Here is a 27,224-nt window from a genome sequence, read left to right as displayed (position 1 = left end):
TATTATTAAATTCCTTTCATGGTTATCGTCGTTGATGTATACTATCATAATTCTTTCGTTAATAGCTGTCCAGTTGGTTATGTTTTTAATATTATCCTTGTGAATGATACAACCTACTCCTGCTCTTGCCCTCTCAGATCTTGGTACTCCACTATATATTAGCATATATTCATCCTCTAATGTTATACATCCCTGTCCTTTCTTCTTAGTTTCTGTTACTGCCAAGTATTTCACTCCTGTCTTTTTCATTCCAGAGACAATTTCTACCTCTTTTCCATTTAAACTCCTTACATTCCAAGTTCCACATATCATTGTCCTTTTCTTTCGCCAGTTCGTCGTCAAATGTTTCCGTCCGGGGATAGCTCTTTGATTACTTTTAACGAGATAAATTTTTCCAGGGTGGGGGTGTTGGCCCCACGCCCAACCCCCAACCTGGGAGACCAGGATTTTCTTTCAGGGTTTACTCCCTTAGCCTTTGGGTCAAGACCCTTTCCTCAAGGCAGAGGATTTTTGGTTCTTTCGCCTCCTTCGCCGTTGAGATGTTTATGCATCTTCATCCGTCGTCAGAGCCGTTGTGGGTGGTGTAGATTTGCGAATGGCATGAACTTGTTAGCAGAAGATTAAAGAACAATGAACAGTATGTTAAAAGGAGGTTAATTAGCCCCGCCTACTTCGCTGTACTTTGTGACTCGCTCTGCAGCGTGTACTGCTACGTTCTGCCCACTCAATCCCACCCCCTTCTATACCGCTAAGCGCGGCCTTGCTCCAGAGAGAGCTTGGAAAGAGTACAACAGTCCTAATAATATGGATCTGCAGGTTTACATATTTTTCTACCTCAGGTAGCCCTTTCAGTATGCCCAGTTTAAAAAAAAATCAAAAAATGTAAGGCTGTAAAGTGCCTTTTTATTGGTTGATTTCACATGGAATGATCCAATTGTTAAAATAATGCTTATCCAAATTTTAAAAGTGCGTACAATGAAATAAGAGAGAATTCAATCCACATTAAAATGAAGAAATAAAATAGTCCAGTTTTCATTTCCTTCTCTGTTCTGGAATGTTAGTCTGTTACACAAGGGATGACATGGGAACATAGTTTTACCTCTTTAGGTAATCACACTGATGAGACTGGATAACGATTAAATGATACAAATACAATAGAATACATATAGTGTGGTCGAATCTTAAACTTAGATTTGAAAACTATAGCCAACATAAAAATGTCTCTTCATCAAGTTTATCGTATATCGTCACTCATTCTCATCTTCCTGGCAGAAAAGCGAAGTAAAATAAATCAAATCAATCCGTCACCAATCATAATAATGTGGTTTGAATGCGTTTATGTGAAATAGCATTGGAATGTGCATTTGACATCCAGTTAGTTATTTCAGTTTGTCATGTTGCAGGCAGTTAAAAGCTTAACCTCGTAGTACTCGTGAAAAACATCGTCGTTTATTAGACTGAAGTGACATAGCAAAGATGACTCTTCTAGGTATTGAACCCGCGATCTTCTGAGTACCAATTCATTGTCTTCACGTCTCATCTCGGGGTATAAGGAGTACCTTCCACGTAGGCACCCAAAGGTCAACCTCACTTCCACGCAGTACACCCTGGACTGCATTTTGCAGACAAACGAGGTTCTGGCGACTGGCACTATGGCCAGTATACTTCTCTGTGTTGTCTTGTGTTTTGTCCTTGTGTGTGCTGTGTCCCCGTTAACAGCCTCAGCTTTTAACAGAAGTCAGAATATTTTAAGATTTTAGTTATGCAACGTTACAGTTGTTATTTGTAATGTAAGGGGCTGGACCCGTATAATGTGACGGTTGCAAAATAGCCCAAGTGCTGACGCACCCAAAATCTTAAATTCAATTTCAAATGCAAAATTCACGTCTAATCTCACTCATTAAAGGAACGAAAAATACGTACTTGTACTTTGCAGTCCATAGTACTGTTTACAGCTGTCCAATTCAAGATAGTGAGCCTAACTCCATCACTTTTATCTAGAGGCTCATAAACGGAGGTCGAATAGATTCAGTAACGCTCGCTGCAGGGCCTAGCTAAAATTCTTGCTCGGTCATTGAATGTAAACGCATATTGTAGCGAACCGGCTGTCCTGTAGCTAGGTGAGTAGTGTTCATTCACGCATGGTAGCGAAAGGTGAAGTGTGAGATTGTAAAATGTATTAGTTGAATACTGTTAGCATTATGTAAGGAACGTAACTGTGTACTGCACGTTCTCAAGGACTCTGTGCTGTGAGAAACGAAAGGCATGTTAAAATCCGAACGATAAGGGTGTGGTGTGGAAATGGTTTTCGTACACATTGAACCGATAGAGACATGCATGCAAACGATAAGGACCTCCCCAATGACGGTGGCAACGCTGTCATCTTGCAATCAGAGGGTTCGGAGTTCTATCCCCGATAGAGGCACATAGCGGTTAAAATCTCACTCCAAACTGTAGGACCAATCTATCTCAGATGAAGTTGACTCAATACTTTTTTCTTTTGAAATAATTGAAACACAGGCACACATTTAAGAATCAGGACTAGTTATTGTCCATGTTGTAAGAGTATGTTACGTCGTTGTTTCCAAAAGTAAAGCCCACACGTGTTATGGTAGTTCGCACTAACACTCATTGGCCTACCTGTGGCGTAGTAGTAACGTGGTCGCCTTGTCAACAAGAGGTTCCGGGTTCGATACCCGGCGGAGGCACTTTGTACGTTGGTTCGGATCTCACTTTAAACTGTATGTCCAATCCTTATTAGCCCTTCAAGAACAACAGCAGCACTAACACTCACTGACCACATGTCTTTAATTCGGGGATTCAAACACAGGAACGTTATTACCTGAATATTGTATTTGTAAAGTATCTGGCGTATTCGTGGTCTAGTGGTTAGGGTACGATTATCAAACAGCCTTCGCATCGTTGCAGGCAATCTAACAGTGGACGTCGAACTATTTTCCTTCAATAAGATGTAAGACTTAATGACGATCAGCCTTTCCGTAAAGTCTAAACTCAAGCGATCGCTCCCGTCCGAAACGTAACACTGATGTAAATTTAAGTGGGTGCCATCTAAAAACAAGCCTACCCCACCCAGAGAACATTTATAATGCTCTGAATCAGATAAACAAACAATATAAATGCAGGCAAATTTTATAATCTAGCCTTTACATAAACTAATACTTCATAGACACAATTTGTAAGTTGTTGCGTAGCAAGTTTCATATGCTTCTAAAGTAGAGTTGACATGTTTAAAATAAAAGCGTCAAAAGATCATGTTTTTAAATGTTGAAAACATATGCGTATGCTTTTTTAATAAGTATGTGTTTAAAACACTTCTATAATTGAATAGTATATGGATGAACAGTTTTGTTCAGATCTAAATACTTAGTGTTGGTACATACATAATGTTTTGAGTCAACTTATCTAAGATAGATTAATGTCAATGTATTTTGTTGCATTCACAATAAAATGTGACATTTCGGGAAACAGAGCAGCTGCCGCGTGGCTAGAGTAGGGCTTGGCAAATGCGGAATAGTTGAATCTTCTCGAATAGCCTACATGCGAGATTTACAAGCAGTGGCGGCGATTAAGAGCAGTTGCCCCTCCACCCCCCCCCCACTTTTCACCACTTTTGTCCCCGCACTGTGGCTTCTTAATGCTAAACCTTACTTATGAAGAGGAAGTAAACCATCCTTGCCCTGCCCCCCCCCCCCCCCACACACACACATGTGGCACACAATCGCCGTTACTGTTTAGGAGAAAAACATAAATATGCATTTCAAGAAATGAGTGAAGCGTTTACTTTATAACTAGAAACACCATCCTTCCTTGGATGAATATGAGATGTCTTATCAACCATTCTTCCTATAAAACAAGTCTTCTTGACACATGTTTTAAACGTTTTAATTCTATATTATTTACACCAATAATTTTGCCAGCCATTTTCTAAAGATGTCACTGATATAGTGGCATTATCCCTTACGATTCGTCGATTTGAATTAAACCTATTAAAGTTTAACACTTGTGCTATTCATTTGGTATTTCCCCCATCAAATGCTACGAGGGCGGCCAGAGCCGGCAACTCGAGCATTCGCCCCAGGCCCCGCGCTTCAGGGGGCCCCACGTCAGATAAGAATAATTGTGTGCGGTATTACAAGTTTATAGGGCGCTGGTGGTTCCAATTAAGTAACTAATTTCATTTTTCATGAGTTCATGGTTCGTTTTGACATAACTTAAAAATATCCAAAGCGACTGAATTCAATTAAAAATAAACAAAAAGAGAATTATGTTAGAGAATGATATGAATAAAAAATGCCACATCGACACGTAAAATAATAGCTTGATATTCAACACACCTAGTTTTGTAATTAAATATAATGAACGCCACACCAGTAGCACATCCATAATTAAGAGAAACACTAATTTTGGAACTTTTATTAACCTCTCATAATCCTTGGTTTTAACATTGAACATGTTCTGCTTATTGCTCGTAGATAATAATACGAATTGTATCAATTATAATTGTTTATTAATTTTAGTAATGTTTATATTGTGATTATATAGGACAGCTGTACTTCAGACTAAGGGAAAAATCTTGTTTAGATATCTGAACAACTTTTGTTGTATATTGTATGCCCCAGGCCCCGCAACCACATAGCTCTTACAAAAAAAAAAAAAAAAAAAAAACGCGATTTGACAAATCACTGATGTCAATATTAATAGATATGCCACAATAATAAATCCTTTCCTCAGTTATGTCATGGAAGCTCTTTAAACTTCAAATGTCTATTTTGTAAGGTTAGAATATAGAAAGTTGGTCAACGAAAGAAAGTTGAAGGAGTGGTTTATAAATACCAAATTTTGTGTGGTGGTCGCACTAGGCGCCATATTCTCGATAAACTGCTATGAATGTACTTGACAGTGGAGGTTGATATTTGGATGGTGTTTCACACGTCACGCTTTCCTTTCAGGTTGCTTAATTGATTTGGTTCATTTTACTTTGCTTTTCTTCAGCTTTTGGCTAATCGCGAAGATAAGGATGAGTGACGATATGATGACATTGATGAAGGGACGCTCACAAATAACACCCATGCCCACCCCGGGATTCGAACCCGGGACCCCTGGCGTCGTAGCGCGATGTGATAACCACTTCGCCACGGAGGTCGACGCTTTCAAGTTGCATATTTATGCTGTCCGGTTAATCGCAACAATTCAGATGAATGATGATGATTAAATTGATGAAAACAGAATCAGAAGCTCATCGATGTGCTCAGGGGTGCAGTTAGAGATTGTAGTAACCTTTCTTGCCAAAATTCCTGAAGAAAAGTTAATATTCATGAAAAGTTGCTAAAATACAGTTCGTATTGCTGTAAAAAAAAGATGCCATAACATACGCTTGACTGTCGGATCTCCCGCTTACGTAATTCGTAACACGCCAGTGTTTTCAATGCGATAAATGAGATGGAAAGCTGCAAAGCAGTAAAATTTCTCGCATCATCTATGCTATAAAGTCAAGGTCATAGGAGTGATTATTTTTATGTTGTTATATAAGAAGAACCAATTGGGATACGTGTTCGTTATGTAACAGGAACTTAAACATGGCGTGAGGTTGTTGACTGTTAACTTGTTGAAAACCTCCGTACTCACGCGATATCTTTGTTCTGGGCAAAATACTATTCTTCCTCTTCGATATGTTCCATTCTTGTGCCCAGTATTTACAAACTCTGATTCGATATACTCATGATAGGAGAAGACTATTTTCCAATTGCGTTATAGTGAGAGTTACAGCAAAGAGAGATAACAATATTTGTAAATATTGGACATTATTATTTTAGTCAGTACTTTATTATGGCACCTTGGCAGGTTGGCAGGTGTAGGAACCTGTGTTTGCAGCGGACGTCATTTTGAGCAGATCTTGTAATTTCTCTACAGCATAGGATTCCTGGCACAACTGTTATTTATATAGGTGTTCAACATCTCATGAGCACTTCCGATATTTGCGTTCCGTTGTATTTTTCTGCGGTCTTATATTGCTGTATATCTTACTTTCTTCACTATTTTAACATCCAAAAGGTTTTCATTGGGTGATGGGAGATCAGTGGATAGAGTTCCATTGACGCTGTTGTCTGGCTTTCCAAGCCCGCGTTAACGATTTGTCTGCCTCCTCTCTCTCTCTCCTTTTCTCCTCTGTCTGTTTGTCTGTCTCTCTCTCTCTCTCTCTCTCTCCCTCTATCACCCGTTTCGAAAATGCAAGTACATATCTATGAACGTCTCTCTAATGTCCCTTAGGTTGTGCAACGTCTCTCTAGTGCACTTCTTAAATGTTATTTACCACTGCTATAGAAATATCTTAATCTCAGGGGATAGGTTCTTTATTCGAGAATTCCAAATAAGAAAGCGTTTTATAGCCAAGAGGATATAGTTAAATGCGGATCTATATTCTGAAAACTTGACACAATACAGAGAAAATATATAACGAAGCTTGTATATACATTGAAATATATATACAGGGTGGCTCAATAAGTCACTTAACACCCTCAGTACAAGGCCACTGCGGCATGGAATTTGAAATTGGCGATGACCAATCGTTATCTGGCCAAGGGGGAACCACATTGACGCCACTCACACGGTCGGCGGCCATCTTGATGTCCGCCATCTTGAATTCAACTTCAGAATTTTAAATGGAAAGGGGGTCGTGCGAAATATCAAAATGGGCTAGAATTTCACGAGAAATGCAATGGTGAAGGTTTTTTCGACGTATCTTTAACCAGTAAAAAGTTATGACTGAATTCTTGTACCAATTTGCTCCTTTTCGAGGTGTTAGAAAAATGCCTTAAAATTTGTTTAGCGCTTCGGTAATGCATCGAGATCAAAGTGACGTCTATGGAGAGACGTTCGCATGCCATTGCACATTATTTTAATCGGATACATCCATGAAGAGCTGTGCATTATGAATGGTTGTCCCGAACAATTTACAGTGTGACGCTTCCATTGAATTAAAAGTCCTTCACAGTGACAAGGCTAATGTTTATGTTCATAAGGAAGTTCATAAACAGAATATGCGATTCTCGTCATCTGATAACTAACTTTGGACAGAAACTCCTTCACAACGTTCCCATAGTGTTCTTGTGTTCCTCCCTATTGAAAAAAACTCTGTAAAAAGTACCTTCTTCCATAAGCAACGATGAAAAAACCTGTTTATTTAATCCAAGTAGCCCTAAGCATTTAAGGTTCCGTTGATGGAAAATTGACTAACCAATCGTGTTCCACACTGCACGCCACACCATTAACTTACCAACTCTAACCATTCAGCTTTGATCTGTCAAAAATGGGTTATCAGATAAAAATCATCGAATATTCTGTTTATGAACTTCCTTATGAACATAAACATTAGCCTTGTCACTGTGAAGGACTTTTAATTCAATGGAAGCGTCACACTGTAAATTGTTCGCGACAACCATTCATAATGCACAGCTCTTCGTGGATGTATCCGATTAAAATAATGTGCAATGGCATGCGAACGTCTCTCCATAGACGTCACTTTGATCTCGATGCATTACCGATGCGCTAAACAAATTTTAAGGCATTTTTCTAACATCTCGAAAAGGAGCAAATTGGTACAAGAATTCAGTCATAACTTTTTACTGGTTAAAGATACGTCGAAAAAACCTTCACCATTGCATTTCTCGTGAAATTCTAGCCCATTTTGATATTTCGCACGACCCCTTCCCATTTAACATTCTGAAGTTGAATTCAAGATGGCGGACATCAAGATGGCCGCCGACCGTGTGGGTGGCGTCAATGTGGTTCCCCCTTGGCCAGGCAATGATTGGTCATCGCCAATTTCAAATTCCATGCCGCAGTGGTCTTGTACTGAGGGTGTTAAGTGACTTATTGAGCCACCCTGTATATTCATACTCCTGGCAATGTTTTATTAATCAGTTCAATTAGAAAGAGTGGATAAGAGATATCTCTTGTAATTATTATATATAAGCATGAGCTGTTTATAAGCATGATATTAAAAAAATGACTTGCCAAATGAGATTGCAAAATGTTTCACGTTTGTCCTTGAATTTCGTAATACCGATAGAAAAGTAAACGACTCTTATCAGTTTGCATGTTGTATATGTTACAACAACATATTGTAGGTTCAACTGAAAAACACGAAGTACCTCTACTGATCACATTTAACACTAGAGAAAGTATTTTTTTTAAAAATTCCTATGACCATGAAGTTTAAAATACGACTTCCGTATGAGACTGTCCCAGTGCTCAAACTGTGATGTTCAATGTTAATGTTATTTATGCTATTAATGTTGCTTTAACTTATTCATGTTTGTTTTTATATAGTATATTGTCACATTGCTCTTATCGCGCTGTATAAAAGAATTTATATCTAAAAAGGAAAAAGAAGAAAACAAAGTGTTGTAACCATAGCAACAAAAACCAATAAGTACTGAAATGGTGATGGAAGTGATAAGATTTCTTGTGTCTGTACTTTATTTTCTTTAAATATAACGATTAACGTTAATTAAGCAATATTATTTGCATTGGTAATCGTTCTGCAAGTGCAAGCGCAGCGGCGGTTATCACGTATATTAGTACCCAGTGGCGGCGATTGGGTTCCAAAACTGGGAGGAGTCAGGTGCCAAAACTCGGGGGGGGGGGGGGGGGCAAAGACAGTTTACTTTACCTTGGTAGATAAGTTTTAGCATAGTGCTGGAGAAAAAGTGTCAAAAAGTGGGGGGCAACTGCCCCCTCGCCCCCCCTAATTGCCGACAATGTTAGTACCTTTTAAGTTGATGTACCGTACAACGATTGTCACAAGTGTTGGACAACGAGTATCATAATAATACTATTTGCCATATCTCGTCTGTATTTCTCGTCATATATTTTTATTCTCCAGAAGAAGGAAATTAATGTCAACAGAGCCACGTGACTTATGAGAAATAGTTCCTTTCTTATGTGTTAGTTCCCATGAATATACTGGTACTAACTGTACAGCTCATATATATGGTTCGTCTGTCATGGGATGAGCATCAATAAATCATTTGGAACACTTAGGTTCTTGTTTAAATTTAAGAAACTATTAAACTATTAACAAACTATTAAATTTAGCAAACTATTATCTTCAGAAATCAAGCCGCGATGAGTTGAAACACTTATATATTCATTTCTCGACTATTGTGATGTAGTCTACTCTGGTAGAATAAATAAAACTTAAAAGTAAATGTTCAAAAATGTCAAAATGCGTGCATGTATAATGTAGCTGGACTCATTTTGGTAACAGCATTTTCACCTTTTAGAATATCACAAATTGTTTTCAATTGTTTCAAGTCCTCATTTGCACTCACTACCCGTTTGCACTTTTCCGCAACAGCTGACCCCTTTTCTCCTGGCTCTTCCATCATCTGCTGCATAGATTCCTCGTAGATTTTCATGGATGCTATAATTGTAATTTTCTCTGGCAATGCACCATAATGTGCAAAAATAAACTTGAATAGCACAGGAGTTTTTCCACTTCAAGAATTGAAGCCGCTTCATTTTCTGGAAGAGCATCTATCACCTCACTGATTTTTCCAAGGTTGTTAGCATAATATATAGCTGCTGATATCCAGGTCCCCCATCTGGTCAAGACTGGTTGCGGAGGAAAACTAAGCTCAGATGCAACTTCCTTAAATTTTCGGGTTCGAGAGGGAGATTTCAGAAATATCTTCTTTGCGTTCGAAATCAACCTGTCCACTTCAGCAGTCAATCATGCACAAGGAAATGTTAACCGAAAGGCAATATCCTAACTGAGCATGAAATACATTTTTCTCACACTTTTCTCCTTCAGCAATGTTGAAACATGCATGAGTTCAATATTACATAAATAAGGCGAAAATTATTCACATAATAAACGGAAGAAAAATAAATGCCAACAACGTTTTTTGGGAGAATAATACTTTATATACACATTTTTTTTAAAAAAATGTCAAATTTCATTGAAAAAGGCAAAAAAAGGCATTATAATTAAAAATAGGCAGTGGGGTCCCAAATAGGCAAAATAGGCAAAATGAAAAGGCTTCTAAAACACTCGAAACAACATAAAAAACGTATATCCGGAAAAAAATTATCAATATATGCAGTAGATAAAAAGAGGCATTTTGCCAAACTTCCGGGCTCTAGTAATAATATTATCAAGGTAATCTTGGTTGTACGTCAACAAATTCCAAAGAAAAGTAAAACTCGTATTCAGTGGGGGCGATTAAGGGGGGCGAGGGAGCAATTGCCCCCCCTTTTTTCCACTTTTGCTCCCGCACTATACTAAACCTTATGTATCGAGGGACAGCAAACTGTTCTTGCCCCCCCCCCCCCCAGTTTTGGAAACCAATCGCCGCCACTGCTCGTATTTCAACACTTCACAGTAAGTAACAACACCATCATACTCTTTTCAGGTTTCGCTAGAGAAGAGCAGTATTACATGGACAAGTGAGGGACAAGATGACTTTGAGGTTGTCAGTCTTCAGGAGAAATGGAACATGCTGTCAATTGGTCCCAGTGGCCAGAACATTAGCTACAATTGTTCAACGGATTGGCGGGCCACCAAAGGAAGAACGGTGTGTGATCCGCAGGAAATGTCTACCAACAGTTATAAAACGACAAGCAAGTCATCGACATCATTCGGAGTATATCGTGAAGTCACCGTTTCCAGAGTTGCCGATACCGAAAGTGCCTATTACAGAGTATGTATGGAGCAACGTGGAGAAGTGGCCCGACAGGACAGCAATCGTAAGTACCGTTACAAGGGAACTATATTTTATATATTATTAACATTTTAGCTCTCAGCTGGATTATATCAGTAATTTTGAAGCTAAAATACAACAATTTTCTCAACTGTTATTACATAAAGGGAACAAAATGAAACTGAAACTACCAAATGTTTATAAATGTTCGAAGTTTGCAATTTTCTTACAAAATTTTTCGAACAAAAAATACTTCTTTTTCAACACGGAATCCAAATATGTAAAACGAATGGGGGTGTTCCATTTGAAATTTCACATTTACCCCCTCAATAGTATCAAACTTTTATTCTGTGCAATTTTTCGATGGGATGCATTCTGCATGCGATATTATAAATGGACCACCCGGTATAGTGGAGGGCAGGAATAACATTTTTCTGGAAAATATGAAATTTCCCCGTTTTGGACAACCGGTTGTGTAAAATGTACTTACATGAAACAATGTAATTTCGAGGTCTAACGCAAAATTTTGTTACACACAAGGTCAAATATAACTTAAAACTGGAATAATCAATGCTGTACTTATTGAAATGTTCAAAAGTAGTTTGATAAGACCCAACCACTATAGACGCAAAAACGAAAACTGTTTTCCACGAAAACTTGGAAACTTCGTTGAAAAAAGAAGGTCGGGCTTCTGCTTCCACTACAGGATTCAAACTGACATAGAGACAGACAGCCAGGGGTCTTTACGGCATTGGTTCCCAGGTACCAGCATTAATCAGTGAGAAGCCGAATGTCCCCATTTGACCCGCCTTCCCTGTTTTAGACAATTCTTCCCAATCACCTACTTTATTTTCTTAAATTCAAAGCAATCACATTCATGGGAGCCCGCACGAAGGGCACTAGCCCTCCCCCCCCCGAGATTTCTGAAAAGAGTTAATGTAATTCGAGTACACCCAATTGTCAACCTCACTTCCACGTAGTACACCCTGGACTGCATTTTGCAGACGAACGAGGCTCTGGCGACTGGCACTATGGCCGGTATAATTTTGTGTGTTGTCCTGTTTTTTGTCCTTGTGCGTGCTGAGTGTCCGTTTACAGCCTCAGCTTTTAACGAAAGTCAGAATATTTTAATATTTTAGTAACACGACAATGCAATTACCTATGCTATTTTAGTTATGGTAAGGGGCTGGACCCCTTATAATGTGACGGGTGCAAAATAGCGTAAGTGCTGACACACCCAAAGTTTTAAATTCAAATTGAAATTCAAATTAATGTAATTCGAATGGTAAAATTGTAGAGATATTTTATAACAAATAGTATTTTTTTCTGTGACAGCAACTATTATTATTATATTTTTTTTTAAGTAGGGTTACGTTTAAGCTTACAGTCTATTTTACACTGATTAGCTAACTATAAAAAACAGCTGTTTGTCCTACATTAATAAATGTTAAGTATGCAGTTAAGCAAATTGAATGTAATTTAAAAAACATAAGTAGTAGTTGTAGTAGTAGTAGTAGTAGTAGTTGTAGTAGTAATAATAAATTTCTGTGACTCTGCCCCCCTTTGAAAAAGTCCTGCGGACGTCCATGATCACATCTGTAAATTAAATATTTGAGTTACGTTTGGTTTGCACAACATAGCTATAGTTCGTCTGCCTTAGTGGTGAACATCGACGAAAGTGTGCATGCGCTGCCTGGACGAGTCTAGTGGCAAAATAGGAGTGGAGAGGATAAGGAAACCAGTTTCCGTGAAAATAGCCCACTGCTGAAACTACAATGAAATTACACGCATAGTAACGTCATCGGCAAAATACGGTAATAGAGGAATTAGGAGCTGCAAAAACTATAAAAACACAAACGAAATACTGATCTGGAACATACAGCATTGTTTCGTGCAAGTTTTTACCTATTTCCCCTATCGAGAGTGGGTTCGTCCTCTCGAGCTAATCTCATCTTCCACGGTCGGGTACTGTGTTAATGATTGATTGATTTAGTTTATTTTTCTTCGCTTTTGTGCCACTTTTGGCTAATTGCGAAGATGGAGATGAGTGATGACATGATGAAATTCGATGTGCTAACCACTCCGCTGCGGAGGCCGGCAGGACGCTGTGTTAAGAAAGCAACGCAACGTTATGGAGAGAATTAAAACTGTCAACTCTATTACTGTTATTAACTAACACCAAGTATAACCATTTAAGGTGTTATATGGCGTTTTCAGGACGACTGAACTTAAAACATTTGTGGCCAGCACGATCCCCAGACTTTTTCCTTTGAGGATTTTTTAAAATAGAAATATTCACATTCAAATCATCCGCACACAATTAAATTTGCGTAGACAAAACATCGATTGAAAAATCACAGAAGATGTTTAATAAAACAACATCATTCTCACAAACATTTACCGTGTAAATAATATAAGCTTTCGTAATGCTTATTGACAATACCAATATATCCTCCATTGCCGAAGAACCGTTTGAGGACTGTCCTGCCCAACAACTTTTAGGTGAGTGCAGGCCCGTAGGCAGGATTCTATTTGGGGGGGGCTCATCCCTTATCAGAAAAGGCGTCGCCAGAAATATTTGTAGAGGGGGCAGGCCACTGATAAAATATAATTAGTAGAAATAATAATGACAATATTGATTATTACCATGGTTATAATTGTTATTTTACAATGATAACTATTTTAAGTTATTAAAAATAAATTTTAATACAAATTTATTATTATTATTATTATTATTATTATATAAATGGAGAGACTTTGCTATCCGATCCACTGTATGAGTGAATATCCAACACAACTGTTGTCCATTATTTTCTTTCATTTTGTACAATTGATGTACTGAAACTCATAGTTATTGTATTTTCTTATTAACTTTTGCACATTTCGTTCAAAAAAAGGCTTTAGAAGTTAGGGCCAAATTTTGTTCATGAAGTTTATACTTTGTGACCTCTCACAAAGAAAGTTATAAATTTTGTTACTGTGGATCCATTTATTCTTTGGATTAAATGGTGGAATATGAAAATATAGTCTGATTCCTCTATTATACACTAAACTTATTTCGATCTAATGTTTAATCCCTACTAAGGAAGTAAAATTAATTACCATTATCCACTATTTAAATTAGATATTTGTAGGATTTTGGAGGGGTGGCTTCGGCCTCCTTAGCCCTTCCCCTGGCTACGTGCCTGGTTGAGTGCTAATTCTGTCCTACCGCAGGAAACGCGCTTTCAAGTAGGTCAACCTCCACATTATTCTCTTCGCAACGCTGAGTCAACACAGATATTTTGAGGCCCAACCACGTGACAACTACTATCCAATGAGAAAACGTTTACATAAATTTCTCTGGGTCATTTAGCTACAGGGCAAGTGTCATCGGCGCTCATAACCCGAAGTCAACTTCTTGCAACTGCTTTGAATCCATAGATTCATACCTATTACACTGATCGAAAGTTCAACTGGCGGCTGATCTACTATTTGCTACATCTCTCTATCTGCGTGCCTCGGTGAGTGTCAACCACCTCAGTTGCGACGTAAAAGCTGTAGAGGTAACATCGCTCTCCCGTTACAACATTGCCAAGCGTACTTCTGTTTTTGTCAGTTGTTTTTGTAGCTTGTTCGTGCAGTGTTTGGGTGTTTTGTGTACAACTTTTATCCAGTAACGGCGCTGGTCAACTCTCTCCCCCACCTCCGTTTTACAGTACATTTGGCAACATGCTGTGTATTCGATGGTCATTTGTTTCGTCCCGCCAGGAACTTTCGGTGCCTTGTGACTCGAAAATGCCCGATGTCAGTCAACTGATCGCTGATTCGTTGTTTCCAAGTCGCCAGTTGGAATTGCGAGTAGTGAACTCTTAAATTATGCTAAATGCGACTAAATTATGCTAGGATATATTATTCTTATTATAATTACTATTAATATTTATATTAGTATTAAATAATTATTATTATTTTTATGATTATTATTTGATGAATTAGGTTGTAAGTTTAATATATGCATGTAGTTGTGAACTTGTGTTATTTATTACTACAGTTAAACAATATTGGGAATTTCCCGAATAAAATTAATTACAATGGTTTAACCAATGAAATGGGTTCAATATAGTACTTGAAATATTTGGAAAAAATTCGACGACTAGGAATTTTTATATGTGACCCCAAATTTCTACCAATTTTCTTCCATAAAATGTTCCTCGTTATCTAAATAAGGGAGGATAAAGCACCTCTTGTTTGAAAGATGTCCGCCGAAAAGATCTGCGGATTTTACGTAAAAACATATTTCCTAAAAACACATTCCTTTGAATTCAATTTATCTGTCTCCCAGGAACGCGCGTTTGCAGATGATGCTATGTTTTACCATTATGCCAAACACAGGGTGCTAGGTGCCATCAACGATTAAATTGTGCTAGGTTTAGCACCATTATGCTAGGTTTGGCATCACTGATTGCGAGGGGTATATAAGGTCATAGTTTCCTCTCTCCTGAGACTTTGCCCGATGCTACGTTTGCCAGGACTGCGGCTGGAAACCAGACTTCAACTGTACAAGGCAATCATCCGATCAGCTCTGCTCTACGCCTGCCCTGCCTGGTAACACCTATCCAAGACGACCCACCGCAGACTCCAAGTTATACAGAACAGGGTCCTACGTATCATCAGCGGACACGGGAGGTATACAACAAACATCCAACTCCACGAAGACCTCGACATTCCACCGTTAGATGACGTGATCAAGCGGACAACCGCCACGTTCTGGGCCAAACTCCAGGAAAACCCAAATCCAACGGCACGAGCCATTGGTACCGCCAACCCGCACAGACACACTCATCGTCATCGTCTACCAAGACCTTGAGCCGACCTGCCAGAACAAGTAAAAAGTGACCACAGCCTAACCGCCACTGCCACCCTCACTTTCCCACCCCAAGCGACAGCTGCAGGAGTGGAATTCAACACCGAAAACATCGCACGCCATATCAATAACAATTCAAAGAGGAGGCAAGGTGTCCACAGACGCTGGTACTCCACAATGTTGCGTAAACAAGCCAAGACTCGTAACTGGTAACTGGTATAACCTCCTGAGCAGGCTGAGCTACCACCTCGAGCGACAGTCGCAGAGGACAGTGATGACAGGACAATAACAACGCCAATGAAGGGGAAAACATTCAAATAGGAGTCAAGGAAACGTAACTCCCACATCAACTAATCAAGACAAATCAGCCAGCCAGCCAGCCTCTTGCGAGTGTAACGCGAGGGTTGCTAAAGAACATCGTTACGAGTGGACCTTCCGTGAGCGAGAGGAGGAAAATAGCAGTCGGAAGACCTTCGCTCATTGTGCTTCTTTTAAACGCGTAAACACAGAAGCAAGCAACGCTTGACAATGTTTCTACGGACACATCATAACAAACTGCTTCAGTGCACACCCTTCTCGAAGATGCAACACCAAAGATCAGACGCCAGAAGATTTAGGATTTTATATTTCTAGAATGAAAAATGTCCAAAAACGGGCGCACGTTCCTTCAGTAATGTTATCCAAGTGTAAACGCCCTCCCTTGCCCGGGAAAACAAAAACTACCACTACCTAGATAGAGGCGGCAAAATCTCCCTCGGACAAGTGAAAGTGCTTAACGGTCCAGGTTGAGTTCGTGTACAGGGACGGTGACCAATAGTGCATGGCGATTAGCCATATCAAAAAGAAAACACACATAATTTCAATTACCAGACTTTTACCTGTAGCCGGGAAGCTGCTATTTGCATACCTGAAAATCACAGGTAGCGACATACGTATGAAATGATATTGCCCAAATTAACATAAAAATAAAAAGTATATTCTATTCAAATCACTAGCCAGCCCTTACTTAAGTTTACCTTTAAAAATAGGTCTGTGCGGTGACAATACATTATTTGTCCAGAATAAACAAAGCGTCTCAACAGCAATTACGCTCACGTGGGCGGACGTTTTTCCTTTTACTTGGCCTCACGTGGTCCTAAACATTACAATAACCTCCGTTGAGTGACGCAAACGTATACTCTCTAGCGGGCGGAACTTCAACACTTCGCCGCGACGAGCAATTAATATTACCAGGCAAATACATTAAGCATAACCACATACGCGACCTGACGTAGCTAGCAGCGACACAGCGCTGACACATACTAAAATGAAAATAACCTCAAATAGATAAAACAATTAAGCGGGCGGCGCTTTACTCTAGCAGTGCGCACTTCAATCAATACAAAAGGAGCACAAACAACAGTGAACTTAAGAACATTAAAAATCACAAAAAATGAGTAAAATTGACCTGAGACAATTAAATACAAATATTAAACGCAACGGGAGTCTGATACGAAGTGTCGAGTTGTGTGGGCGTTTTCAAAACATCAGCGAATTTCTAGGGCATTCTCTAAATATCAATCGAGCCGGTACGTGTTGACATTCATACAGATGAATACGTTACCATCTCTCTGGTTCCACGGCGCATCCTGGTGTCTTCGCGGGCGATTGAAATCACTTAGTATGCACACGAAAGGTTTTCCTATTCTTCCTCGATCGCGACGACGAGAAGGTGAAGAGCGTTCATGCATCTGGTTCCTCGGCGGATCAGTGACGATGGGTCGTCGGTATCGCTCGGGGAACGTCAAGGGCCTTGGCGTCTCTTCCTCTCGGGGTCGGTGAGCATCTTCGTGGTTAGGTGTGATTCGGACGTCGCATATGGGCGGCGGGGGGTAGTTCATGGGTCGTCGGCGTCTTCTCCATCACCGTCGGACGATCTCAAGCGTCGGGACGTCGATATGGCAGCGTTCGACATATCTCTCCCTCTCTGTGGCGGCTGGTAGGCATCAGGCGGCGTAGCTCGGGTTTTCAGCGTGATGTAGGCATTCGTCGTGGTGTCTCGTCTGGCATCGGGACGCACCGAGGGTGGCCCTTCTCCTCTATCTACAGTCAGCCGGGCATGCTTATGAGCGTTTCACTTCACGAAAAGGACAAAATCTCGCTTACAGCCATTCCTCACAAACTCGCTCGGACGACTACAGTAGGCTGGCGCACTTCCACTCGTCCTCACACCAATAGGTAACAACACACGACGAGTCGGCACAATGGTAGTCTCAACGTTCGGAGCGCGTGGATGTGTTCTCCTCGGAACTCGCAGTAAAACTGTGTGTCGAAATGGCAGGTCCTTTCGTTTTATACAGTTTTCGAAAAAGAACGCTTGAAGGTACGCTTCCCAAGAGGTCATTCCTCTTCGCTCCATTGTCTCCCAGCCTGGACAGAGCGTGCTCTGAGTAGTATAAAAGTATATAGGGGAAGGACAGAATTTTTCAGAAAGGAAGAGCCCCTCTCATGCAGATTTGGCTATACTTAAAACTTGCTCAACATGCCCATATGAGTTTTTTGCTCTAGTGTGGAACTCTGCCTAACCCAAGGATTTTGGAAAAATTCCCGAAGGGGATTTTTCAGAAAAGAAGAGCTCTTCTCATGCAGATTTGCTACACTTAAAACTTGCTCAACATGTTCATATGAGTTTTTTGCTCTAGTGTAGCACCCTGCCTAACCCAAGGATTTTGTAAAAATGCCCTCGGGAATTTTTCAGAAAAGAAGAGCTCCCCTCAGATTGATTTGCCTATACTTAAAACAGTGCCAAGTTCCCATATGATTTTATTGTTTATAGTGTGTTTTTTCTGTCAAAATCTTGAATTGATATACAGCTCATAGGTATTGGGTCTTAGAACTTAGTGGAGTGTTGTGCATATCAGCTCAGCTATTAACTGCTGTTATGCAGGCAAAAATTGCCCGATCAATACAATGGGAGAGAGGCGGACAAACATAATTTATTGCTTCCATGTTTTTATAATCTTTTGATCAGTCCCATGTTTCGGCCAGCAATAAATTATTGCATGCCCGGGAGTTGTATGCCAGCAGATATAATCTATATTGTGTCTTTTCAGAGAGAAATAACATATTATTCATCATCATTAGTAAATGCCTGGGAGATTATATCTGTTGACATTACCTACACTGTGCCTTTTCCGAGGGAAATTACATGTCATTTGTCATGGAACTCAAAGAGAAATTCTTATCTACACTATGCTCTTTTCAGGAAAATTACTTACCATCTATCATATTGAGGAAATTCCTAGTATTGCCTTCTCGGATATTGTCATGCAAACTGGTTTGGTCTTGTCGCAACAGAATAATTGCAATATTTCTTTATTTAGGCTTTTTGGCAGATGTGCTGTGTTATTTGGGGGTAGGTAATATATATAAAAGCTTTTCTGCCACGAGCAGAGGTGCTATAAAATGGGTAGGTAATATATTTTCTGACGGTAAAGTGTTGTTTTATATCCAAAGGGCCTCTGTGTTTGAATCGGATCTCTAGAATTGTTCTGTGACTCTCTCATTTCTTACATCATAAACATATGATTTTTCACCTATGAGAATAACACTACATATAGTGTCATCAGGTAATGCCTCATGGAATTCACAGATAATTTTAATGTTTGTCCTGTCATTAACCACAAATTGTTTTCTTTTTGAAGTGTTGATTACAAACATGGGTCTCTGTGCTTTGAATTCATCTGGTGTGTAATACATGTCAGTATTGCCAGTAGTGACCCTTTTGAATGCCGTAAATGCCTCATATAATTTGAGGAAATCATCCTTGGAAATGTCTAAATTATAATTTTCCCTAGGAAATACCTCATTTCTGCCATTTTTAAGATATATATTCTTGATGTTGCAGTTATCAAATTTACTTGAATTTTTTTCCTGATTATTGTGTCTCCCAGTCTGAAACAGTACCACCACAAAATCCGGCATGTCATATTGTATACTGGAGAATGAATTTGTAGCATCAAACTCATAATAAGTACCAGATGCGGGCTTCTGTACACATTGATATGTATAAAATTGCAGAGGAATCTGTGGATTTTTTATTATATCAGCTTTGTATTTAAGAGCATAACTGGCCTCATATTCAACAACTGGGATTCTTAGCTCCATAGTCTGAATAATGCATTTGCCTGCATCAGGTAGGGTATTGGTCAAAGCTTCCCCTGTAGAGTTTATTGCACTGTACCTCATCAGAGCATTGTTATCATTGGCAGTTCTTCTAAATGTGATTCTTAAATCACCCTTCCACATAATATCTTTGTAATCTGAGAAGAATCCTGGCAATAGGCGCATAGGAAACAATACAGTATGGTTCTTAGATATAATTTTATCACCAGCCTCAAATCCACCTATTTTGTAGTAAGAAGCCTCGGTTTTGGATAATTTTAATGTGGCCAAAGCTGTGGAGGTAATGCCGGGATAATCTATTCTGTTTATAACAACGCCATGCTTTCTGATCTCAATTTCAGAGAACAGATGCGGCACAAAATTGTCTACCAATCTTATATTTGAATTTGCCGGATAATCTGTTCCATCGAGCTTTACAACATCAAATTTGATGTATAGATCTGCTCTGTGGGGGTGTATAAAGCCATCCCCTACATCAAGATCAACCTCAATCTCTGTGTTGGGTTGATTTAAATTTGCAAATGTCCTCCTGTTTGGGGGGAATGATTGTAGCTCATAACTCTCAATATTTTCCATTTTCTTCTTGTATGTATTTTTATTTAAATATTAATCTCTATGATAGCAGTTGTTGTGGCTCCAGCAAAATCAACTAATTCTTCTTTTTCATTAGTGACCATCAATTCAATGTTATCTATTCTATTATGGCACACAGGAAAATATAATGTTGGGGATGGAGTGTAGATGATTGGCTCCATAAATTCAGAATTAGGTTTAAATGTTGCAATGATGCCAGTTTGTTTGTGAGTGCCTATGCCATTTGATTTGGTGATCATACCCTCGGCCACATTACAGTGAATATTCAGAGTCTCTATGGCTAAGAATTTGGGTATATTAATAGCAGTGTGTTTGATGGCCGGTTCAAGTTTTGTGTTGTTCTCAAAGCCTAACAGCTCTCCTATAGTACCCAGATCCACTGTTTCTGTAGCAGATACAATCTCTACTCTGTGAGTGACAGAATTTTGACTTAACACTATACCTCTGGGTAATTGAGCATTTAGAGTGGATAGATTATATTGCCCTGGAGTGATGACAATTTTTTGATCCCCTACTGCAATTGTATTGTTGTGGTGTGTAATATTAGGGATCAAGTACATGCCGTAAAATGCTCTGAGAGCTATTGTTTTGGGATACACTATGTCATCATGTAATTTGAGTTTCAATATTGAATTTTGGCTGGTGAGATGGAATACCCCCATGATGTTTCAGATACAACAGGGCTTTTTGAAAATTTTCAATTGATGGTTTATTTATTTGAGACATATATCTGAGAACAGATAAGCACAAATGTCCGCAATTAACATCTTTGAAATTTTGAACACGGGCATTATTGTAATAAAGATTAGCTGAATTTAGATATTTTATTAAATTTTCAGGTGGAACACCTCCAAATGAATCAAACACAAATGCCTCATTTTTTAAATATTTAAGATAACAGATCCAGTGAGTGCCCTGATTTTTGTACTTATCCAAATTAACAATACCACACTCTTTGTTGAGTGGTTGTTCTGGTAAAGAATCAGACATGTACACACCTCTAAAATTTTTGATGCCCAGTGGCTTGATTAAAGCTTCAATATCTTGGTTTGTAAGCGGCTCTTGTTTTTTTTAAACTTATTCATGGCTCTCTTAACACCTTTGCCTTGTTTCTCCATGGCCAGGTTATGGCGCTTCTGCTCATCTAATTCTGCCCTATTTTTCTTGGCATCTATTACTGTTTTTGCTATGGCAGCTGATCCCCCAGCCAAGCTCCCAACAGCCCCGAGAGCAGCTAAGATGGCAGGGATAGTAAATATGAATCCCCCCACATGTGATTTTTTTCTTGATTGCTGTAATTTTTTTAATTGGGGGGTGCTAAGCAACAATTTCTTACCATGTTTCTTGGCAAGACAAGAATTTTTTTCTTGCGCTGCTTTTTGGTTAAAAGACTATCAATAGTTTTAAGAGATTTAAGACCTGCATAAGGTATTTGATACATAACACCCTTGGCCTTCATTCTAGGTTTATTATATACATATTTACAGCCCCCCCCCCCAGTTTTTGTTTGGTGCTCATAGCTATGGTGGTTCCCAATGCTGCTATTTTTTCACTTAAAGAAGCATCTTTGCTTACAAATCTACCAAATGCAGCCTCTTCTAATTTCTTGTCTGCAACATGTCTCTTGTCAAGATCAGAATGTGTGTTGTATGCTATGTCATGGTCTCTACAAGCAGCATCTAGGGGATTTACACCAGGATCCCCTCTGTTTAATCTATGATCCAATTTTGTGCCTGGACCACAATACTGATAGCCTGGAATTTGTAGTTCAAATGGCAGCTTGTTTATAATGTCATTAACCAGGCCCCGACCCTCAGAAATATTCCAAAATTTAGGTGGTAGAGTATTAATAATTTTTATGAGATATCCAATCCCCTTAGTGTCATTCACTATAAAATTAGACAATTTTGTGCTTATCATGTCCATAATTCCAACCTTTTCATTGTAAAAATTGTGGTTGCCAGCATTTTCCTCCCCAGCTATCACCAATAACCTATCTACAAGTTTCCTGACATCATCAACCCACACAAATTCTTTAGGCAGGGTGTTGTATTGTTTGATTCCACTGCCAGTCTTGATCTGTGACCATATGGGCTTGATTAAATTGTTGTATTTTGCTCCACTGCTAGACTTGACTCTTTTTTGTGTGGGATCATTGTTCTGGTATAGAGCATCTGATTTTATTAATATTTCTTTGTAGTGCTCATAGTCTTGATCTGTATAGCTGCCAGGCCTCTTCCTAGTTATCAGTTCCCACAATCCAGGTGTGCCGGGGTACTTAACAAAAGCACCTTTTTCTCCGAGACGAGATTCTGCATAAACAATCAGATCATCCCCCATAAATGTTACTCTGAAATTGCCAATTCTATGTATGATACTACCATCAAGCTCTGTGTCAGCATATAAGCCAAACACCTCATCTTTATTGTCTTTAGGTGTGGTTAAATATTTTTGAGCAAGAAGACCCAATTCAATAGGATCCTGAGTAGCTTCAATTCTTCGAGGAGCAACAGGACTAGGTGTATGAATACTGGAAAGTGGGGTGATTGGATAATCTAATATGTTCCTTGCAGCTACAGGTACAAGCTCTGTGATCAAATTTTGATTTTGCTCTGTAACAGTTTTGATATTCTTACCTAATTCACTAATAGCATCAATTACAGGATGTTCTGCTTGTTTGTGTTTTTCATAAATTCCCCGGTTCTCTGATTTCCATCCCTTAAATCTTTTTACAAGATAATCTCTTAATTTAAGATCATCAATGATTGGCCTTTTCATGTTTATTTATTTATATTTCAATGTCTAGAAAATTGTTGATTTTATTTCTGTATTTGCCGCTATTGGGTTTTCTTGTCATATCAATTGTGACAAACCCATAACTGTCCTGGTTCCAGCACCCACTGCAAAACTTGGAAAAATCATTGTAGCTCAAGTCCCCACCTACATATTCATCATGTATGTGTTTGAGGTTGGTATGATCTTGATGAAACACACATATAAAATTGCTGTTGTCTCGGATCAGCTGCTTCGGAATTTTAGAAAAAGTCTGTGCCAGGTAGAAGCAATCAATGTTTTTGTGTCGGCCCTGTGTAAAGAAATTTCTAACCTTGTTTTGATTATCCAGTATAATGTCATCAAACACAACAACAGAATTATCGAGACATTCATGGAGTGGCTTAACATCTGATTCAAAAGTGGCAATATCCAATCCATTATATAGCTTCATCAACTGCTGATATTTTAATTGTTCCAAGCTCTTAGAAAAGACATACAAGTGCCTGTTTTTCCAGTCTAACCAGTTGGGTGCCAATAAAAAATTATCAACCATTAGTGTAGTTTTACCACAAGCTGATGGCCCAACAATAAGACACCTAATATTATCAGGCAGCAAGTTGCCATTTCTCTTAATCTGTTGTTCAGGTTCTGGCAGCCTTTTTATAACATCCCAGGTGCTCATATTATCACTTTGTCTGCATCGATCCAGCTGTGTTCTGGAAGTCCTAGCCATTTGACAAATAACTTGTTGCCTTTTCTGCGGATGATTTTTTCTATGAGATATGTGTCAGGCTGTTTAGTTTTGCTGAGTTCTTCTTCATAGAATCTGCCTTTGAGAATTTCTCCTCGGTGATCCTTTATTATATATGTGTTAAGGGTCCCAGGTTTAACTTGAACCACTGTAAATAATTCAGTGCTCCAGTTTCTTGTAAAGCCTCTTTTGAATAAGTGCTTATATTTGCTGATTCTTACTTGATCACCCACCCTGTATTTGGCCTTTCTTGTTGTTGGCTGGTATCTAGGATAATAAACAGTCCTGATCAATTTTTGCTCATCAGATGAAGTTACTTCAGAGGGTTTCATGTTGATTGTGGAATGGACCGAGTTGTTATATTTATGTAGAAGTTCTGGAAGAATATTAATCCATTTATAATTACCTTGAAGTGTAAATTGTTTATACATAAGATTTTTTAGGGTTTTGTTGAATCTCTCTACAATTGAGGCTTTGAGGTCACTGTAACTCGAGTAATGTTTTATTGCCTGGCTTTTAATAAATTGTTGGAACACTGAATTATAAAATTCTTTGCCATTATCTGTTTGCAAATAGCGCGGGGATCTTCCACTCTGATTGATGATTGTCCTGATGGCTTCTGTAACACATGCCCCAGTCTTGGATTTGAGTGGCACAGCCCATGCAAATTTTGAAAATGTATCTATTACAGTAAGTAGATACTTGTAGCCCTTGTTGATTTTGTCTAAGTTTTTCAACTGTCCACTTGCCATTTCAATCAAGTCGCTCTGCCATAAATCATCTATGCCCTTTGTAACTACTGGGAGTCTCTTAAAATTATGTCTGGCTTGTCTGTGTAATTCATCAACAATAATTTCTCTAGACATAATATGAAAACAAGAATATTGCAACTATGGGGTGTTCAGCAGCTGATACTACAGGATTTTCTAAATATAATTTGTCCCCTATTTGTATTTTAAATTCCAAAGAGCCATCATCTTCAGCATAGGCTGTTTCTAATGTATTGGGATCTGTAAAATCCTCTAATTCTACACTGGTGATTTTTATTTTGTTATCAGCATTTGTTATTGATAAGGTGGGGTAGTGGTGTGCCTGTGGTTGAAGCCAATATTTGATCTTGATTGGTCTCAGTGTGCCCCCAACAAAAAACTGGTAATAAAATTGTGCAGGGGACAGCATATATATTTTGCCACCTGGTGTAAATGGTGAATCATATTCTTTGTTGGGGATGCTGTACAATTCAAGAATTACTGTATGTTTTGGATTCTCGATTATGCCTGTTATTTCCTTTTCTGCTGTAAGCAATCTGCTTGTTACAGATTCAAGGTGCTCATTGATGGTCCTAACAACATCATCATGGCCTGGCTTGATTTTTATGTCCACAATAAGTTTCTTGTATTGTTGCAGAATTTCTTGAAGCTGGGTGGCAAAAACAGACAGAGCATTTGCTTGATTGGATTCCATTGTTCCTAGCTGTTGCTTGATATTAGCTACAATTTGTTGCAAATTTTCAACAACTGCCAATTTTGAATTTTGAGCAGTAAGATCATGGACCAGTCTTCTGATATCCTCAAACAGGGCATGCAGTTCATTAATATGTTGATTGGTTGGTAGAGTGGCCACTGTCTGAGTGAGATGTTTGATCTCTGCTTGGATATTCTTGATATCTTCTGATTTCAATATCCTATTCACTGCCCTCTTAATATTTTTAAGTTCCTGTGATGTAGGAAGATTTGATACTGTATTTTGCAAAAATTCAAGTGCCAATTTAACATTGTTTAATTCAGAAGCATCAGCCACATTTTGCATAGCATTTTGGAGCAGGGCTATATCTGCCTGAGTGGGTGTGGATTGTTGTAAAATTTCAAGTTTTGTTTGAATATCATCAATCAAATGATGAAAATGAGATAGTTCAGATTCAGTGTTGAGGTTTTCAAGCTTTGTGATTTGGTGCTGGACACTAACAAGAGTATCTACAATACCGGGCAGGCGAGATTCTAGAGTTTCTTGTACATTTGCCAAATCACTTTGCACTGCTGCTATTGTACCCTCAAGATGGGTTATGGTACTTTGAATTTTTCCAAAATCTTCATATGTTTCAAGTTGCAGCTTAATGTTGGCAACACTCCGAGTTATTGCACTCAAAGCATCAGAAGATGGCAAGTTGTTCATAAAATTTTCAAGTGTCTCAATTTTTTCTTTAACCTCGGCTATGGCATTGTTCAAGGGGCCCAGATTAGGTATTTGGAGTGATTGAATCTGTTCTTTTAGAGTGGAAATCACTAGATCAAAATCTTCTTGTGATTTTATGCTTTTGACAATTGTTTGGAGCTGTGTCTGGACATTATTTATCTGCTCTTCCAATTGTTGTTTCAATTGCTCGGAGTTGGTAGCCTGGGTCTTAAATTTGGCTTGAAGAGCTGCTACAGCTTCTTCTAAACTTTGAAAATTATCTAATGTTGCCAGATCAGTATATTTTTGAAGCAGCACTTTGAGTTCAGAATCAATTTTAAGAAGAGGGTCCATGCATTGTGATTGTAAATTTGTAATTTCTAATTGAAGACTGGCATTGAGTGTGGTTTGTAAAGCTTGTAAATCACTTCTTAATTTCTTGACTCTGACATCAAGCATCAGAATCTCATCACTGTGATCTTCATGTCTTGTATGGCCAAATATATCATTAGGCATTTTTGATTTAGTGGTTATTTATTATAGAGTATCTGATTCTTAATTCTATAAAAAAGGGTATAAGCTTGTCATAGGATCCAGGGACCTCAATATATAAGCAGTCACCAGCAGAAACAGTATATACAGTGCCAGAAATCATGTTTGAGTGCTTAATTCTATAAATATTTCTCCCTACTGAAATCTTGACATCACCCTCGGGGGTTGTAATAAATTGCAATTGCCCACCTACAGGTAATTGGTAATGATTTAAATTATTGTTAAATATGTACAATATTTTGCCTGTTTCATCATCAACATCTGTAAGTATGCTGTTCAGATGAATAATTAAGAAACCACTCAGTTTAGATATCATATCAGAAGAGGGTTGTGGTGTTGGCAGCTCCATAATAGCCTGTTTTTTGAACCCAAATAAGTTCATAGGCATGTTTATTTATTTCAAATCATGCTCTGTAATTGGGCATTGATTGCCATTTTTCAAATCACAATGACCCCATGGTAAAGTATGTATGCCACATGATAAAATGCATCTCTTATCATCATGTGGGTCCAGGGCCACTTTTCTTACAATATTTGAAGTCAATAAGTGATCCACACTCTGAATTCTGGATTCTGATGTTTTGATTAAATTCTGGGATTTGAGACAATTTTTGTAATCTTCAAATTGGAGCTCTTTTTCAACAGTTAC

General features: G+C 38.7%; 1 protein-coding gene across 1 annotated transcript in view; it reads left to right on the top strand.

The window, feature by feature from the left end:
• Positions 1-2,002: 2,002 nt before the first annotated feature.
• LOC145978763 (uncharacterized) overlaps positions 2,003-27,224 on the top strand; it is a 158,048-nt gene continuing 132,826 nt past the window's right edge. The window contains exons 1-2 of the mRNA XM_083111576.1: positions 2,003-2,120; positions 10,437-10,770. Of these exons, the coding sequence (XP_082967702.1) occupies positions 10,483-10,770 (288 nt within the window). The 5' untranslated portion in view covers positions 2,003-2,120; positions 10,437-10,482. The remainder of the gene's footprint in view (positions 2,121-10,436; positions 10,771-27,224) is intronic.

Source organism: Lepisma saccharinum, chromosome 25, assembly GCF_977018435.1.
Source record: "Lepisma saccharinum chromosome 25, izLepSacc3.1, whole genome shotgun sequence".
Lineage (NCBI taxonomy): Eukaryota > Metazoa > Arthropoda > Insecta > Zygentoma > Lepismatidae > Lepisma > Lepisma saccharinum.
Note: the sequence above shows the minus strand (reverse complement) of the source record. Positions and strands in the feature narration are given on the sequence as shown.